This window comes from Sesamum indicum, linkage group LG2 (assembly GCF_026168435.1).
Source record: "Sesamum indicum cultivar Baizhima isolate 11 linkage group LG2, ASM2616843v1, whole genome shotgun sequence".
Lineage (NCBI taxonomy): Eukaryota > Viridiplantae > Streptophyta > Magnoliopsida > Lamiales > Pedaliaceae > Sesamum > Sesamum indicum.
Genome location: NC_142658.1, coordinates 20551920 through 20569839, shown reverse-complemented (window position 1 = coordinate 20569839; position 17920 = coordinate 20551920). Strand labels below are relative to the sequence as shown.

Sequence of the window (17920 nt, the reverse complement as noted above, 5' to 3'; positions counted from 1 at the left end):
CAAATATATCAGTGTTTATCTTATTTTACCTGATTTAATTAATTAAATGGATATAAATAAAAAAAATTCGTTCAACTAATAGAATCCACATGCTACTAAACCCTTTAAGATGTTTTTTTAACTACTATATATGGATGAACTATTTAAAAATCTTCTGTTTATATATATATATATAAATTTGTGTCAAATTTATATAACTTTCTATATCGAACAAGCAAAGCATCAAACATACGAAATAAATAAAATTATTTAATTCTTAACTTATCGATGATTTAAATTAAATAAAATTATTTAATTTATGAGTGTAACTTAAAATATAAAATTATATAAATTTGACAGAAATGCAAATAAATTTGAAACCGGTGGTAAATGCGTCTTTTAGAAGCTGTACCTTTCTACAGTGAGTAATTGAAAAAGTATTCCCTCTCCAACCCCAACACCCTTTTTAAATAGTTTTTTATCTCTCTTCTGATAAATATAAATCATTTAATTTTTAACTTTTAACTTTTGATCTCTTCTTCACATCTTCTTATACCCATACATTTTTCCTCCCCCCCTCTGTCTCTCTCTCTATACATACACCTATACATACATACATGTGCTTCTCTCTATCTGCAGAACAGTTTTGATCCGACTAGTATATAATCTTCACAATTCGTCGACGATATCCGCGGATTTGATCCCCTATATCTAGCGGAAGCATTTACTGATCAACCATATTAAGATAAACTCACAAATTTTTGTTTTGAATAAATTTATATATATAAACAGAAGGATAGGTATTAGAGGAGAAAGGGGTTTTCCGCGTAGAGGGTTGAGGCTTTGTTGATTTAGGAATAGATAATTGTATCGGTAGATTAGGGTTTTTGGGTTGACAATATGTTGGGGGCAGGGTTGCAGTTCAATAGGAGTAGAAATGGCGAGGATCGGTTTTACAGCGCGGCGAGGGCTCGCCTGAGTCAAGATTATTTGCGGAGGGCTCAGAGTGACGTCACCTCGAGCCGTTCGAGGGGCCGGTCTGATGAGCCGCCGCTTGAAAAGTCGAAGGCGGAGGTTCCGGCTTCACCGCCGGTGTCAGAATCATCGCCTTTGTGTAATCTGGAGAGGTTCTTGGAATCAGTCACGCCTACGGTACCAGCGCAGTATTTATCCAAGGTTTGTTTATTTTCTGATAAGGGTGAATGAGAAAAACCCTAGTATGTGAATCTTAATATTTGTGCAGATTATTGGCGATCTTATCTATTATTACGATGGGGTGTTGTTTGGTTATATTGAGGTTTCTGCGTTTAACCCGAGGGAAGGATAAATAGTGCTACAGTGGTGATACTAATTGGTTTTTGTTGAACGTGGTAATTTTTTCTTCTGTTTGTCCGAATCCTTTTTTTGGAGTTAGCATTTACCTATTATGATGAAATCTGGCGATTAATCTTTTCTAACATCGAAGGTTTTGGGTTTTCTTATGTCAGTAATGATTGAAAATTTGTAAGTATGTGAGTTTAAATGTTTGGCTTGTGGTACAAGACTGGGAATCGAGTTTTAACGCTCTGTGCTGAATATAATGCTGTGTTAATATTTTTGAAAACAATTCACTCTGTTTGGGTGGACCAACGTAACAACAGTCTTTATGGGAAAATTATTTGAGAGTTTTAGTCTACAATTTGTGAGTGAGCAATCATTATTGGAGGCCAGCGCATTGCTGTTTGAGTGAGAATCAATTTGCTCTGGACGTGTGAATTATGTTGCCATCAGCCTGTTGTAATCTTGAAAACACTTGAGTTTTGTTAATAGTTCTGATATCTTTGCAGATGAGATGGTTTTATTTGAATATTCTGTTGGATGTCACAGATGACAGTGAGGAGTTGGAGAACTTGTGATGTAGAGTTTCAGCCCTTCTTCGTGCTAAGTGATTTATGGGAATCATTCAAGGAATGGAGTGCTTATGGTGTTGGAGTTCCTATAATATTGAACGACCGTGATGGCGTGGTTCAGTATTATGTACCTTATTTGTCTGGGCTACAACTGTACGCTGACCCATCAAAGAGTACCGCAAAATTAAGGTATCCATCTTTTTGGTCATGCATTACCCAGAGTTTAGTCCGTGTAGCGTGCATGGTTCAGCGCTATCTAGTTGATCTTTTCAAGAAAAAGAATGGGAGAATGAAGATACACTGGTGCTTGTGCTTCATTATGTGCACATGCTGATTATATGGGTCATGGGTGAAACCATGAAAGTTATAGGATTCTTACTGTGGCCTTTTCTTATTGCTCTATTGGAATTATTGTTTTATGCTCTTCAATAATACTCTGACAAGACCCTGCCTCTCCCAGCAGTTCAAGTGTTAGCCAAACTGTTGCTGCAGTTTATCTTCTTAATTTATGTTGTTTAATAGTTCATACTCTTCTTTTGTGCTAGCCCATGGCCCCATGCATGAGGATCCACCCCACCCCTTGCCACTGGTGCCTGCACATGTTCTCCTATATTTTGTTTTTTAGCATTTTTATGAAGAAACTGAAAACAAAATCTTGGTATTTGTGGGGCTTGTCTTAACTGGAAATAGAATGAAGTTTTCTAGTTGGTTTTATCTTTGACTATATCAGATTTTATAATATCATGCTTCTTGATGATTGCTGTAACTTGGTTGCATATTATCCTCTTTCAAAACCTAGTTATCAATATATCGACTGTGTCTCAATTTGGCTCATTCTTTTCCTGGCTGTTGCGACATCTATGGTGCTGACTCCATTTTATGCTCAACAATCTATTCTCAAAAAACATATCAACATCTTGGGATCTTTAATATAAAATTGTTTCCTGTTTTTGTGTCTTTATAGTTTTGTACATCTAAGTGCCCTATTAAGGGAATATCCATGAAGAAGCATCTGACTCATAACATTTGCTTGGGCATTATATTTAGGCACCTTTATGGTAATTTTGGTTGTGAAATTGTTGCTAAATATTATGTCCTTGTCCGTATCATTGTAGCACTTGAACATGCATATTCAGGTTCTTTAGTACTATGCATCCATGTCGAAGTCGCATGGTCCAAATCTTATCTGTTGCAGTTGTGGTTAATGCCACCATCATGTCTGTATTTTACATCTTCAGCCCTATATAATTTTTTCAGTTACAGCAATAACCGACTGTCAGTTATATTAAAAAAATCTTGATCAGAGTCTTATTTTTCCTTTGTGTGGCAGGCGACTTGGTGAAGAAAGTGATGGTGAATCTTTTAGGGATTCTAGTAGTGAAGGAAGCAGTGATAGTGAACAAGATAGGGGTGGCTTGAATTATTCTAGGGAGCAACTGAACTATCTCCAAACAAGTGATATTTCGCTTAGAGTAGATAAGTTGTCATTGAGAGAGCAGCATTTGGCATTTCAAGAAGGGTTTTCTAGTGATGAATGTGAATCTGGAAATCCACATGGTTGCTTGTTGTTTGAGTATCTTGAACGTGACCAACCGTATTGTAGGGAACCTCTGGCAAACAAGGTTTCTTTTCTATTTCACCTTGAATGCCTGGTTATATTTGCCTCAAATGATTATACTCTGCTAACCCTTACCCTTCCGCCTTGCTCTCCTGAAAATTTCACAGATAGCTGATCTCGCGGTCCATTTCCCCGAACTGAAAACACTTAGGAGTTGCGATCTACTTCCATCTAGTTGGATTTCTGTTGCATGGTATCCTTGATTTTAAGATGCATTCACTCTGTCCTTGGTGGATGAATGATGCGGATCACTAACCTAATGGGAAATAATTACTTTGTAGGTACCCCATTTACAGAATACCGACGGGACCAACTCTAAGAGATCTTGATGCTTGCTTTCTGACCTTCCATTCTCTTCATACACCAATGACAGGTAGCTGAACTCTCTATCTTGTGTGAATGTGTACAAGCCTTTTGGTATATCTGCATGCATGTGTAGAAAATCCATGATGTTAGTTTTAAGTGCTTGTCATAATAAAGGATTTTTGTCTTCAAGTCTCTTCTTGTTTTCTGGACACATTTGTTGTTATTCCTGAGGCAGTTCATTGCCTTTGATTTGTTACCTGAAGTTGAACTCACTTACTTTCTCTTCTTATTTCTTGCATTTGACTCTCCTTTACGCTTTTGCAGGAAGCGAAGTCATGCATCCTCCAGTTGTGACGTACCCAGCTGAGAGCGATGGCGTTCCACAGATTTCACTTCCAGTATTTGGCCTTGCTTCATATAAATATAAAGGGTCACTATGGACTCCAAATACAGGACATCAGCGCCAGTTGGCAAGCTCTCTCTTGCAAGCTGCCGATAATTGGCTAACTTTACTACAGGTCAATCACCCTGATTTCAGTTTCTTCTGCCGTAGGTAGATATTTAGATTGCTTCCCTCTTATCATGGCATTTGTTCCAAGGAGGAAAGGAATCCATCATTAGTTTGATGTTACCACACACCAGATTCTGTGAGAGAGTTGAGCGAGCAAGTGCTGTTGTCTTCGAAAATGGTGCTGTTGTGAAAAATCATGAGTTAAAAGGCAAAACTGATAATGCACCAAAAAAAAAAGAAAAAAAAAAAAGAAAAGAAAAGAAAACCAAAAAAAAGGGAAAAAGGAAAAAAAGAAAAAGAATCTCTATGAAGGGAAGAAGTCGAGAGTTCCACCGAATGGGTTGGAGGGTGGACTAAGGTCAAGATTTGCTGGAGCCACAGGCTTAGGAGGTTGCAGTGGATATATATATATATCTGATGAAATGAGGCATGCAGCATTTTAGTGTTTAAAAAACTGTACTAATATTTTCTTTTCACATTTTTCCTTTGTTTTCTCTTAATATTGCAAATAGAACAGGCTATTTTTTCTGTCCTGATGTTCAGTTGTAGGTGGTAATGATTTATCTCTGCAGATTAAGGGGATTTTGATAGAAAATGAGGATGATGGGTGAGCGAATATTGCCCCATGTTTATGTATACTAATTTTCCCATGCTTGACTGTGACCGTTTTAAGAAATGTAGACTAATGAACTGGAGGTTAGGTATAGTTTGCCTACTGTCTTGTTATGTTATTTTCGTGCTGCTTTTTATTATATTCTTTCTGTGTTTTTGTGACAGTAGTCCGTCCTAATGCTAATGGGATTATAAGGGTGTTTTATTATATTCTTTCTGTGTTTTTGTGACAGTAGTCCGTCCTAATGCTAATGGGATTATAAGGGTGCATTCCTTTTGCTTGCATTCAACACCAAATTGTCTGCTTTGTGCTGCATGCGCTTTCTACTGCACTACCTTTAATTTAATAATGCGACTCACCGTTCTGTTTCTGCACCTATCCCCGCTTTCTGAGCACGTGTTGTACCACCTATAAATTGTCCCCGCATTGGTCGGTCCCCCTCTATTCAAATATGGGTGTCAGTCGTATCATCTTCTCAGTTGGAGCTTTTTGAGCGCGGAAAGAAGAGTTTTAACTTTTAGGGCGAGTTTAGGGGTTGGAAAAATCTGATGGCTTTATGCTCAAATAAGGAGCCTGCCATTTTTTTCAACTACTTTCTCGGAAATAACTTCAAACTAAGCTGATTTCAGTTATAATCTAAAAGTACGAAAGGATCAATTTTTGCAGCTTAATGGTGTTTTTGGACATGTGTTTATCCTCAACTTGTTTTGGATAATTCTATTATGTCCTTATAGAAACCAAAATTACAACCACCGCACATTTTTTCTTTCAAATTGATGAATTCTCCCAAATGTAAAAACCCCAACTTCATCTCTTATTCTTGATTCCATCCTCAATCAACTATGGAAAATGAGACATCTTCTTAGACCTAGTTTAGTGTTAGCCAATTGTTGAAGATTCAAAGAAACCATTGTGATGAGCAAAGGAAATTCAATTGGTATACAGATCTCCTCCCTTGCAATTAAGATGGTGGTGGGTTATAATTAAAGTTGAATAGCTGGTGTTGAAAATGACCTATTCATTTGCGTAGATGTCTTGTAGAGAATATCTCTTACCTTTATGAAGAAAGAATACCCATTGGTATTGAAGGATCTGTGGAAGAAAGTGTGAAAAGACAAGAACAAATGGAGAGACGTGTTCATCAATTTTTATTTCTTTAATAAAGACAGGAGCATAAAAGTAAATTTATTAATAATAATGATTTGACGCTTCCGTTTATATCATAAAATTATAAAGAGCATTAGATTGATGATAAAGAGCAAAATCGCCAGTTGTGATAAAGAGAACACGGATGAAATGTTGGGGAGGTCATGAGATTCGCAAATCATGTCTGCTTCTCGGATGTTCAGAACGTAGATCCAAGAGAATTACTGCTCACACAATTTCAAGTCCAAAAAATAATTATAATACCAAAAGTATATTTTTAAATGAATTTTATAAATATAAATAAAAAAGAATTACAATCTCTAAAAATGAAGATTATCCCTTATTCTCTTCTCAAACTAGAACCCAGAAGTTTGTCTTGGATTCAAACGTTTAAACCACTCCAATCTTGTGAAGTAACTAGTCACTTTGAAATGGTATCAAGGCTTTGAGACCAAGGAAATTGTGGAACCTTTGCGCTTCATCGTGGCAAAAGGTCTTTGATTTGTTTTAGACTCGAGGCACATGGATATGCTCTATATCCGGAGATTCCTTTTTATACTTTTATTGAGCTTCAATATCATTATTTATTGGCATTTTTCATCTTAAATATATGTAAATGTTATAAATTTTAATTCGAAACTAAATTATTAATTAATTTATTTGGATTTTTAATTAATAATTTATTAAAATTTTTTGACAAATCATAATTAGAATTAGTATTGAGGCAGATGAACTTAGAGCCAACCAACATTCAACTTGTACAGGCTACATCTCTATAGTTTACATTTAAACTCTTGTAATCATATCCAGACCTATGTGTAACAACTTAGTTATACCATGTATTGACAGTGGACTAAGCCTCGCGAGATAACACTTCCATTTCCTTACAAAACAAGAAAAGAAGATGAATTACAATGAGATATATGTAAGCAGAATTTTGCTGATTAACACAATTGAGCAGCAACTTCACTCCTCATGAGGCTCTTAAGCTTCCTCTCCAACACCTCAGAGCACATCTGCCCCATCTTGTGGTAAAAGGACACCATGTCCGACAACTGCTCAATCGACATTTTCCCCATTATAGCTCTTGCAGCCTTCTCCTTGTCATCGTTCATCTGCAATCTGTTGATGTAGGCTGAGGCGTTTCTTACCGTTGCCCCCATCTGCTTCAGTCTGTTCTCTTGCTGCAGGCTTAACGCTGTATTCGCCTGTATTTCAAGTAGTTTGGATAGCGGTCATAAGTGAACATCAACACACAGCCACTCTAATGATCATGAGATCAATATCACAATGTCCAAAAATGTTAATTGTAAATTAGTACCTCAAGAAACTCAGCTCCGGCTTCAAGTTCAGAGTCGTTGGGCGAAAACCTTTCGCATCCACTTCTATACATGTTCTTTGCAATCGAGAAACTTCGTACTATACTCCTCTTCTTCTTCTCCAATTCCCCTTCGAATTTCAAACGCTTCGAAACATTTGTTGAGCCTCTGAGCCTTTTCTCATAAGCTGTCACAGCTTTCACGAATTCCTGCAACAGCAATATATCAAACAACCTTCCATATTGATAAAATTTTCCCTTTTTATAGCAAAATGGACTAAACAGGTGAAGAATTTACATACCCGGTATGCAGCTGCACATCCCGGATAATCAAAGACATCACATTCTTGATCTCTCATGCGTTCTGGATGAAACTGAAGCCCCATGATGAACTTCCCTTCATCAGGATTATATGCATCAGGGTCGTAAAATCCTTCAATCAGACCATCAGGTGCGAAAGCCATCGGAACAAAACGATGAGCTAACCGCTTCACGCCCTGGTGGTGATAACTATTCACAGAAATTTCCATTTTCCCATTTTCCAAACTATCCTTAAACCATTCATGAAGAGGTGTATTTTCCACCAATGTGACAACATGCCTGTGGCCATCATAGTTCTCGTAGTTCATATGAACCACCTTGTTTTCCTCAGCAGCACATTTCTTGGACAGTTCTGTCTCAATGTCCTGATAAAGTGTCCCCCCACAGGCTACATTAAGTATCTGTGAACCTCTGCATATGCCTAAGTATGGTATGTTCCTCTCCAGACAAAGCTTCGCCAGTCTTAGCTCGATTGAGTCTTTCTCTCGATCAATGGCTGTGTCGCTCGCGTGTAATTTCCTAATTTCTTCGATATCTTCCTCAGAAAGACCCGTCAGCTCTGCATCATAAAGGGACGGATCTATGTCTTCGCCCTCGCAAAGAAGAACGCCATGAATAGGCTCAAAGCTGTCTAACAGCATATGAACTCCGCTGACTCGCGGCACGATGACTGGTGCTGCTCCATAGTTCACTATGAGATCAAGATGATACTCTCCTGCTCATTGACACGTCGAATATCATGTCAAAAATCGTCGAAAAATCAGTAAAACCGTCAGAGAACAAACTTTCACATTCGAACTAACAAGAAACTTAGAAAACAATGAAGCAAAAATACGGTAAAAACTGAAAGGAACAACGGAAATGCTTAACCTACCAAGAAATCTATCAGTATAACTGCAAGAAAGCAGAATGTGATGAATAATTCAGGGTTTATCACAAGAACTACCAGGAAAGAGAAACTACATTATTTAAACGATCGGAGAAATTAAAGTTAATTTTGGGTACATGCATGGACATACACATAAGCAGACAATTACACAACATGGGTACATGTATTTTTAAGCCACGAAACATACCAACAAAATCAACAAACTTGTTCTTGCGAACAGTCCGACGAGAGACGATAAGAACCCTAGGGAGGATAGCTGACAGATCCGCGGTCATTGTCAATGAAGTAAACCTTTCCAAGAAAAGGGATGAAAAGGGGAAGATGGAGATATTCAAGTCGAAGTAGGTTTGAATTTGGACTTAGATTGTGCGTAGCAGAAACACAGCTATTTATACGTGCATGCGATGAAATTCAAAGAATGGACAGATAAGGAATGTAGACATGACGCCGCGGATGTTTCGTAAAATATGTAGCCACGTTAGGAATGGTAAGTTAAACAAATACATAAATACATAGGATTATCTTATTAAAGTATATCTGCTGAGAAGTCAAAGCCTCCATTAAATGCTGATGTGGATGAGTATATCCGGAAATATATACAATTTATATGCTCTCTCTCTCTCTCTCTCTATATATATATATATATATATATATATATATGGTACATGAATTCTAATTTTGATTTCATCCATTTCAACTAATCATATCAATAATGATGCATATGCAATGTTTTATATCCGATTGGTTTTTTTATTTTGAATTCTGTTGCATCTTTAATTTATGTAATATTTTATATAGTGTAATATAAAGATTATGTTATTTATTTTATTTAATTTTTTTTTATACAAATGGATAACTGGAATACGAGTTTAAGTTCGATTTAATCACAAGTGAATTACACTTGTTTCTTCGAAGTGACAATGATGAATTATTATTTTTTTAAATAAGTCGATTATAATTATTAATATCAAATCTTTATATTTAACAACTACCGACAACTATGACAATTATATACTAATCCTCAACATCATGTAACTATATCAAATCAACACCTATTATTAAAATAGAACTATATTTAATTTTAAAGTAAAATAACATCCCACTCTTTGATGGGGTACGAGCCCATAATCTTAATTAGAGTTATGGTACCTCAATTTTACTAATTGAATTAGGCCTTATTGATAATTGTATTATATTTGTTATGCGAGTGGTTTAATATAGGCAAATATATCAAATAATAATTTTATTCTTTACAATTACATATCAAACAAATTCAATATAATTTACTCAATATGTGATTAAGTTGGGTTGGGCTAAATCATTTTTTTTTCTCTTCTTTTTTTGAAAATGGCTAAATCAATTTCATATATATATAAGTATATATAATATTTACTTATGTAATCAAGACACATTGGTCAAGACCTCTACCTATCAACAAATTGTTCAATCAGTTTATGGACTCAAACTTAGGACCGAATTTTACCAGCAATATTTACTCTAATGGTTAAGATTGAGATCTTATAAATAAGTTTGAGGTCATAAATTTAAATTTTATTAAAAATATGAGTATTTATCTCACTTAATATAAATTATTGTAGTTTATTTATTAAATTAATGTAGTGCTCAATTTATTAATATTGAAATAAACCTTTTTTTATAAAAAAAGGAAAAAAATGACCGAAATTTAAGCCATATTAATTGATTGCCATCTTCCAATGATACTCGACCCATATCCATTGCCATTCTTATGTTCTATTTTAATATTTATGTTTCCACAAAGCAATCATCATATTGAAACACTATGTTTGGTTTCATGTTTTTGCAGTTTCTGAGATAAGATAAAATATACCAATATTTATTTTGTGTTTTTATATTTTATTTGTGTGTTTTTTTATTTTTTATCTTTTTATATATAATATATATGTATACTCCTATATATATAATATAAAAGAGACATGATTTGACAATAAACAGTTATTTTTGTCTTAAAAAAATACCATATTAAAGATACAATATATATATATAAAAATATATATATAAAAGATATATGATTTGATAATGAACAGTAATTTTTATCTCCCAAATCCCAATATCAAACCTACACCACTTATTTTAAAATAGTTTAAATTACCTTAAAATACAAATCCAAACATACCATCTATTTTCAACACACACTTATTTATCTCTATTTCTCTCTCTCTATTTCCAAAACGCAAAAGAAAACACTCAAAACACACATCCAAATATTATGAAAATGTTCGGACGCTATGACGGTCATCTCTAACTTGTGTGCATACTCATGATTTTTTTTTTATAAAAAAAATATATTAATATTTAAATCAACCAACATACTATTATTATAATTCAGTACGTAATAGATTAATATTTCTAAATCAATAAAAAAATTCAAAACAAACAAAGAAACAACATACTATCATTAAAAACAAACGACATCCATAGAACTGGAACTCATGTACAAACTCTTGATCGTGAGGCTTCAAACAGATTCAAAATTTTTGATCAAGAAAATAATATGATGTATTAGAGAATATATACCTGGATCAGATGCATCTGTTTTGTACCAACCATAAATTAATATATTATGAGTACATTAATTAGAAATGGGATATGTATGGAGAAATTAAATGCCATACAAATTTAATCACGTTATAATTCAACCTGAAAAATAAAAACATAAATAATGCGACATCCCATACTATTCTCATGGTGTGTTTTTTTGAAGTAGATGTTGAATTATTATTTTATTGTGTTAATATTTTTTTTTTGGACGAGCATCCTCATTTGATGTAATAGTTTCAATAAATATTTTTTTTTGTCCAAGAGTCCGTCACGTCTTCTTTAAATAAGTGTACACCTGTATTGAGTGAGCTTTCTTTGCTGATCTTGATTTAAACTTTTTAGTTTTTTTGGAATACATGTGATTGATCATTTAATAATTTTATCATTATTAATAATGCTTATTTTTTTAATTGCAATGTTGACCTAATTAATACTGGATTTTGATGAAATAGAAATTAATTATATATAAGAAAAACTTCAAATCTACCATATTATAAGAAACTCGGTTAAGATGTGAGATTTCTTCCGAGAATACTCCCTTTTATTTTGGGAGTTAATTATGTAGTTATTCTATTTTATTGAAACGAAAATTCTTAAGTAGATTTTAATTTAATATTTTTATATGCTGTAAGATATATAAACAATGTTGCAAAAAATAAATATAAATATAAAAATATAATCTATTATCTGAAAAAAGTCAACCGTGATTTTTTTTTTTTTTTGAGATTATAATAAGTTATTCTTTATTTTTTAAAAAGAATGGTAATTAATCATGGCAGCCACCTCAGTTTCATAAATTTATAGGTAAATACTTTTCAAATTGAAAAAAAAAAAGGTGAAAATTTAATATATATATATACATGATTAAGGTATTTGCTACTGTATTTGTTCCACTTATCTCGAGAGTTCGAATCCTATAAATATAAATATATGTATATAAAAAATAATAATTTATTACTTCTTTATTTAATTAAAAATTTAAATTATTGGTATAATGAATATGCTCCACGACTCATCAGCACTCATTCCCTAAAGATCCCATTTCTATCATTCGGACATGTGGCCCAATTGTAATGATCCATACCACGTGTGCACCATCCAAGTCCATTTGGATGCTTGTGGGCTTTTATGGGCCTTTGCGCTGTTCCTAATTGGGCTAACAATCAAATTTGGGCCGAGCTATTATTAATTAATAGCCATATCACTCAGTGTATAGTTAAATTTTATAATATACCTAATAATTTTAGACTTTTTATTTAAAGTAGTAACATAGATATATTAGAAATTTGAAAGAAAAAATCACAATCCTATCTCATATATTTCCTATTATAAATTTGGTGAACTATATCACTAGATTATACAAAATATATTCTTAAAATACACGCCCTAAATAATTTGAGTCAAATCAAATATATAATTGTCTAAACTTATTTGAATTATTATCGAGTTTGGAAAATTATGTTTGGATTTGATTTGATTATTAATCTAATCAAGTTTAAACGAGTTTTAATTTGATCAAATATGAATCGAATTCGAGTAATTTGATATTTTTAATCTGTGCACTATTAAAATCGTATTCGAGCCGAACTTGAAAGCTTATACAACAAATTTTTTTTATTCAAATTTAATATATTAAATTTAACAAATCCAATCCAATAGACATCAATATTAATTGAGTATAAGTTCAAATTTGGATCTAATGTAAATAATATTAAATTTAGATATGAATAATAGCTATTATAATGAGTTTGAGTTTGAATAATAAACCTATCTCCACACCACATTATATATCAACAAATGAAAAGAAAATAGTATGAGGCAACAAAAGCAATATATATATATGTATAAAGTAATGCAATAAGATGTATAAAAAAATAAAGTGTAAAGTAAGATTGTGTTATAAAATTATTTTATGGGAATTAAAGTAAAAATTTAGTTTAGAAAAAACACAAAAAGCAAATACGTTTTCTCTTTTGTATTATCCCACAAAAAAGCAAGCAGTATAAAGGCGAAAGAAAGCCATAATCACCGCTGCGCTCTACTTTCCACCTTCACTCTCTCTCTTCAATGCTTCAATTCGGACTACAGTTCCAATAATTCGAAGAAAAAGCAAATCACTTCACATTCACACAGAAGAAGAGAGTAGAACGAACAATGGGAGTTTCTGTTCCCATTCTTGCAATCACCATCTCCCTTCACCTCCTTGCTTTTGTACTTGCTGTCGGTGCTGAACGCCGCCGTAGCACGGTGCTGATTTTCTTCCACTTCTTTGCCCTTTTCCATGGATTTTCTCGCGGATTTCTTATTTTCTTTGTTTTTTTCTTTTATGTGTGCCAAGGCAAAGGTGCGGCCGGATGAGTACGATGAGAAGACATACTGTGCGTACGCGACGGACGCGTCGACGGTGTACGGATTGACGGCATTTGGCCTGCTGTTGATTGCCCAAGCTTTGATTAACGGCGTTACTAAGTGCTTGTGTTTCGGGAGAGGGATGATGGGTGGCAGGTCTACTACTTGCGCTGTTTTCTTCTTCATTTTCTCGTGGTAAGCTTACTATTTTTTTCCCCTTATTCAGTTAGTTTATTTATTTACATTTTGTCCTAATTATTACATTATTGCTTGGGAATATTGGGTTTTAGCCCATTTGTTTGGCTGCTTCTGATTGTCATACTTGTTATTTGGTAATTTCTTAATTATCCCCTGAAGATTAGCTTTTTTTTTTTCTCTCTTTTTTCTTTTGTGTGAAAGAAACACATCTTAGACCATCTTCTGTGAAGAAAAAAATTATTGTGCAGAAACATAATTTTACTACAATGAAAAGTGGATGGAAGTTGTTGGAGGTAGAAATGCTAATGAAAATGTCAACTTTATAGTTTAGACTCAACTGTGAAGTGAGAAAATGTGGATGGGCACCTACTCTCAGTAAAAATTGAGACACTGAGAGTCAGCAGAAGGGATCTACAAATGAGAAATGCTTGCATCTTATAATATGTTGTGCTGTGAAAGCACCTGTTGTGTGATAAGAAAACCTACTGCGATGTTGTTTGTACTGGTCTAAGCATTACAATCAGTAATACTGATTTTGACTTGCAATTGGGTAATGTAAACTAGGATTCTGTGTTTGTGTCGTAATGGTTACACACTATTGTAACCTTATGATTAAAATGACTATCAGAAGGCAATTGCCTTCCTGTCTTCGGTTATTTGATCCCCTTCACGTTAAAAACGACTTCAGTTTGCAAAGTAGTAGTTAACTGTGACTGCAAAAAATAAATCAAGCATCTGCATCAGCCTTACAGCAACAAGCCTGGTTGCATTGGCTGGAATCCGGGTGCTCATCGCAGTGCATTGCACAAAGCTATTTCTGGTAACCATGCAAAGTGCCAACTGAAGAAAGAACTGGGCTTCTTTTTGGCATATGTTGTATCCTGAATGGTAACCTTGTTGCTCATCCTTCACTTGAATAACAAGACTTTAGTTGCCTTCCAGAGCTGTTCATTTGAAGTTACTAATGAATCAAATTATGTTATCTATCACACCTCCTGCTGGACAACATTCTGGACGTTCATCTTGTTTCAGTCAACTTTTTCATGTCATGCTTCCACGTCTGAGCATGAATGTAGTCTTTTTTCTCTTTATATGAAAAAAATTAATGCTGCATAAATTGTAAGTCGTAGTGGTAATTTTGGACTCTGTAATGTTAAAATGTTTCACTTGCTGGTGGTTCAATTTTTCATTGGATGACCAGGAAAAGAAAGCTGTCAATAACATAAGAGGTGTTATGTCGTCCATGCATGTTTGATTAAAGGGTTCCTTCACATTCAAAAATTTGTTTTAGCTGTAACATTCGTGTAATAACCACTGTCGCTCTTGGTATACTTTATGCATAATGAACCTATTAAATAAGATACTACAATGTTGACTATCACATGGCGCCTTCCCTTTTTTAAGCAAATTGTCAAACCCAATTTATTTTATATCAAATATGGACAGTTGACACGTAAGTCAAGCGTTGACTTGTACCAGTATACCTTTGCTACGATTTTTTTCCTTTCTGAATCTGTTTCTTTTTATATGTTTGCACATTCTCAGACATACTAACAAATCTTCGATTCTATTGAAATCGAAAAAAACCAACAGGGTTAGCTTTCTTGCTGCAGAGGCATGCTTATTAGCAGGATCAGCTAGAAATGCTTACCACACAAAATATCGAGCAATTTTTCATGTGGAGCACTTGTCATGTGCCACTCTTCGTAAGGGTGTCTTTGCTGCTGGTGCTGCCCTAACATTAGTAGCAATGGCGGCTTCCACTTTGTATTACTGGAGCCATTCCAAGGCTGACACAGGTGGATGGGAAAAGCACCACAATGAAGGACTTGGGATGACCTCTTCAAATTTTACAGAGAATCAACACGAGCTGAAGGACAGTCAATCTGGAAAAGTCTGAATCTGGTTCTTCGAGATTGTTGTTAGGAGTTTTGTTTACGACGTGGAGTGAACACAAAGAGCTGTGAACTCTAATATGTAACTTATTGGAGTATCTATAGATATCTTGTTGTAGAAAGCCTACTTTGCGATAAAAAAATATATGGTTCTTGCATTTCAAGATTTTCCCTTCTTTAGTTTAATCTCTTTTGTTAGAACTGCGGAACTTTGTTAAACCAGATTTTCATGTTGCAAGAAACTAAAGGAAGGGCCTTGTACAGAAATAAAGAAGGGGTGTATCACAAGAGCCATACTTCTTTAATAAGATTATGGCAGTTGAGTCCTGCTTGAAACAAAATCAAAAGGCATAGATGTCACCAAATGTAGAAAAGCTGAAGAGTGATTCTGTTTCAGATGGGATATTTTGACATCTGCTTCTATCAAGTGAAAGAAAATGGTAATCTATTTCATACAATGTGTGCATATTTGGGGTCCAAGTCTTCTGCCGAAAGTCTTGCTTTTCATGAACTTTATCTGTTGGCATACCATTTTTGATCTCCTATTGGCTTCATGCTTCTGCAAGATGGATCATTCATGATGTTCTGTTATTGGTTATATTTGTCTGAATCCCATTACACCCTCTGCCAGTTACAAGTAAAAGTTTTTCAAGACCTCAGTTAGATAACTGTTGACACCTATGGTTCTCATTTAAGCTATGTCTGTTTAAAGATTAAGGAAAATTACGATTATGGAATGGTTATACGAACTAATAGAGGAAGAAAGGCAATCTAGCCGAGTTAAGATTTTCTGAAGATTGACAGAAACCATGGTGATTCAGCACGACAACATTGTCAGTTGCATAATCTGCAATGCACGAACAAACTAATGTAAAACGCGAATTTCCATTAACATAACATATACCAAAGTTTACAAGCACCAAACAAGGAAGTACTAGTACTGATCAGTAATTAAACAGCAGACTCGTCATACTATATAGATCGTCATGGAGAAAAAAGCTACTAGTGTATTTCAACGACATAGAATTTAGCAACTGGAAATGGGAATATCACTTGAGACTGATACTGATATAGGATAAGACAGAGTTTCAGCATCTGGGAAATGGGGTGCCACAAGAACTGGCAACTTTTTTGGCACCGGGAGAGTTGATGAACTTCTGAAGAGTGGGGTTCTTCATGTACTGGCAAAGGCAAGGTCTCTGCTCCTTTATCTTGGCACAGCATGCAGCACTTGGGGTGTTGGTGGAAGTGATTGCAGCTGCGCACGGGCTCAGCTGGATCGGGTTGCAAGTCACTGCTCTCGTCACCTCAACCTCGCTAAGCAGCATCAAGAGTGCTACACAAATAGCCAGGGATGCTGCTTTGCAGTTCATCTTTGTGTGTGTGCGTAATAGGGAGGTGGAGGGGATGGGATTAGGAGTGTAAAGAGGTAGAAGGAGATGTGTGGGGAAAGATTTGGTTTGCATCCGAATTTATAGATGGAGATAGCATGATGAGAAGGCAAAGGGAACTATTCAACTTTTATAAATTTGTTTTATTTAATTGTTACAAGTGGTATAAGTGGCACTTCAAATCTTCCGTTTTAAAGTAATATACTACTTTGTACTTAGCATCACACATGCAAATCAAGAGTATAGCAGATCCCTCCAACTTATAATTGGAAAATTAGTCCAACGAAACTAATCACATAACAAGTACGATATACTTATTAAAGAATTGATCACTTTTCTTAAATTGTATTCCAATTATACGGTAAATATATTGAAGTTGTCATGTAATTAATTCAAATCTTGGCAAACTCAATCTGAATTATAATTTCTAATGTTATAGATTTTGTATGTGGTCAAAACTCTGATATCACAACAAGAGTAGAGGTGCTGGATCTGTCTTTGATCAAGACATTTGACGGCCAAATCAACAACGAGTACAATGGAGGTTGTATAAATAGGTCTTGTGGCAATTTAAAAATTCAACAAAAATGTTGGGTATTTATAGTTTTTGACATGCAGTATGATCTATACCAAATTATGCCATGTGTTTCTTCATCAAAGATTCAAAATGCGCATATACAGGTCAGACAAATAAAATTGATTTCGAATCCAAATAAAAACATGTGAATCTTGTTGTGTGAATATTTCTTTGTTATAATAGATGTGTTTTAGACAAAATTACCACATATCTACGTTAACTTTATATACATGACATATATGTACAATAAACATAAAATGAATTATTAACTTATTAAAAAAGGATCAAGACCGAATAATGGATCAAATGAAATGTGAGTAGAAATTTCAATTTTTTGGTT

At 34.4% G+C, this 17920-nt stretch overlaps 3 protein-coding genes and 1 pseudogene across 3 annotated transcripts; 2 read left to right on the top strand and 2 right to left on the bottom strand.

Moving 5' to 3' along the window:
- Nucleotides 1–517: 517 nt before the first annotated feature.
- Nucleotides 518–5009, top strand: LOC105156360 (uncharacterized). The gene is made up of 6 exons (XM_011072471.3): nucleotides 518–1155; nucleotides 1846–2057; nucleotides 3199–3490; nucleotides 3594–3679; nucleotides 3768–3859; nucleotides 4117–5009. Exons 1-6 carry the CDS (start codon nucleotides 880–882, stop codon nucleotides 4347–4349), a joined length of 1191 nt encoding a protein of 396 aa, XP_011070773.1. The 5' UTR covers nucleotides 518–879; the 3' UTR covers nucleotides 4350–5009.
- A 1772-nt stretch (nucleotides 5010–6781) lies between these two features.
- Nucleotides 6782–8955, bottom strand: LOC105156732 (putative glutamine amidotransferase GAT1_2.1). Its single transcript, XM_011072951.3, has 4 exons — nucleotides 8778–8955; nucleotides 7683–8416; nucleotides 7384–7590; nucleotides 6782–7270 (listed from the first exon to the last, which is right to left on the bottom strand). The coding sequence occupies exons 1-4, from the start codon at nucleotides 8863–8865 to the stop codon at nucleotides 7007–7009; spliced, it is 1293 nt and encodes a 430-aa protein (XP_011071253.1). The 5' UTR covers nucleotides 8866–8955; the 3' UTR covers nucleotides 6782–7006.
- Nucleotides 8956–13186: 4231 nt separating this feature from the next.
- LOC105156358 (aerobic coproporphyrinogen-III oxidase (DUF1218)) lies at nucleotides 13187–15776 on the top strand. The gene is made up of 3 exons (XM_011072470.3): nucleotides 13187–13417; nucleotides 13509–13714; nucleotides 15311–15776. The coding sequence occupies exons 1-3, from the start codon at nucleotides 13325–13327 to the stop codon at nucleotides 15615–15617; spliced, it is 606 nt and encodes a 201-aa protein (XP_011070772.1). The 5' UTR covers nucleotides 13187–13324; the 3' UTR covers nucleotides 15618–15776.
- A 702-nt stretch (nucleotides 15777–16478) lies between these two features.
- LOC148789260 (non-specific lipid-transfer protein 2 pseudogene) lies at nucleotides 16479–17073 on the bottom strand (annotated as a pseudogene).
- Between the last annotated feature and the right edge of the window lie 847 nt (nucleotides 17074–17920).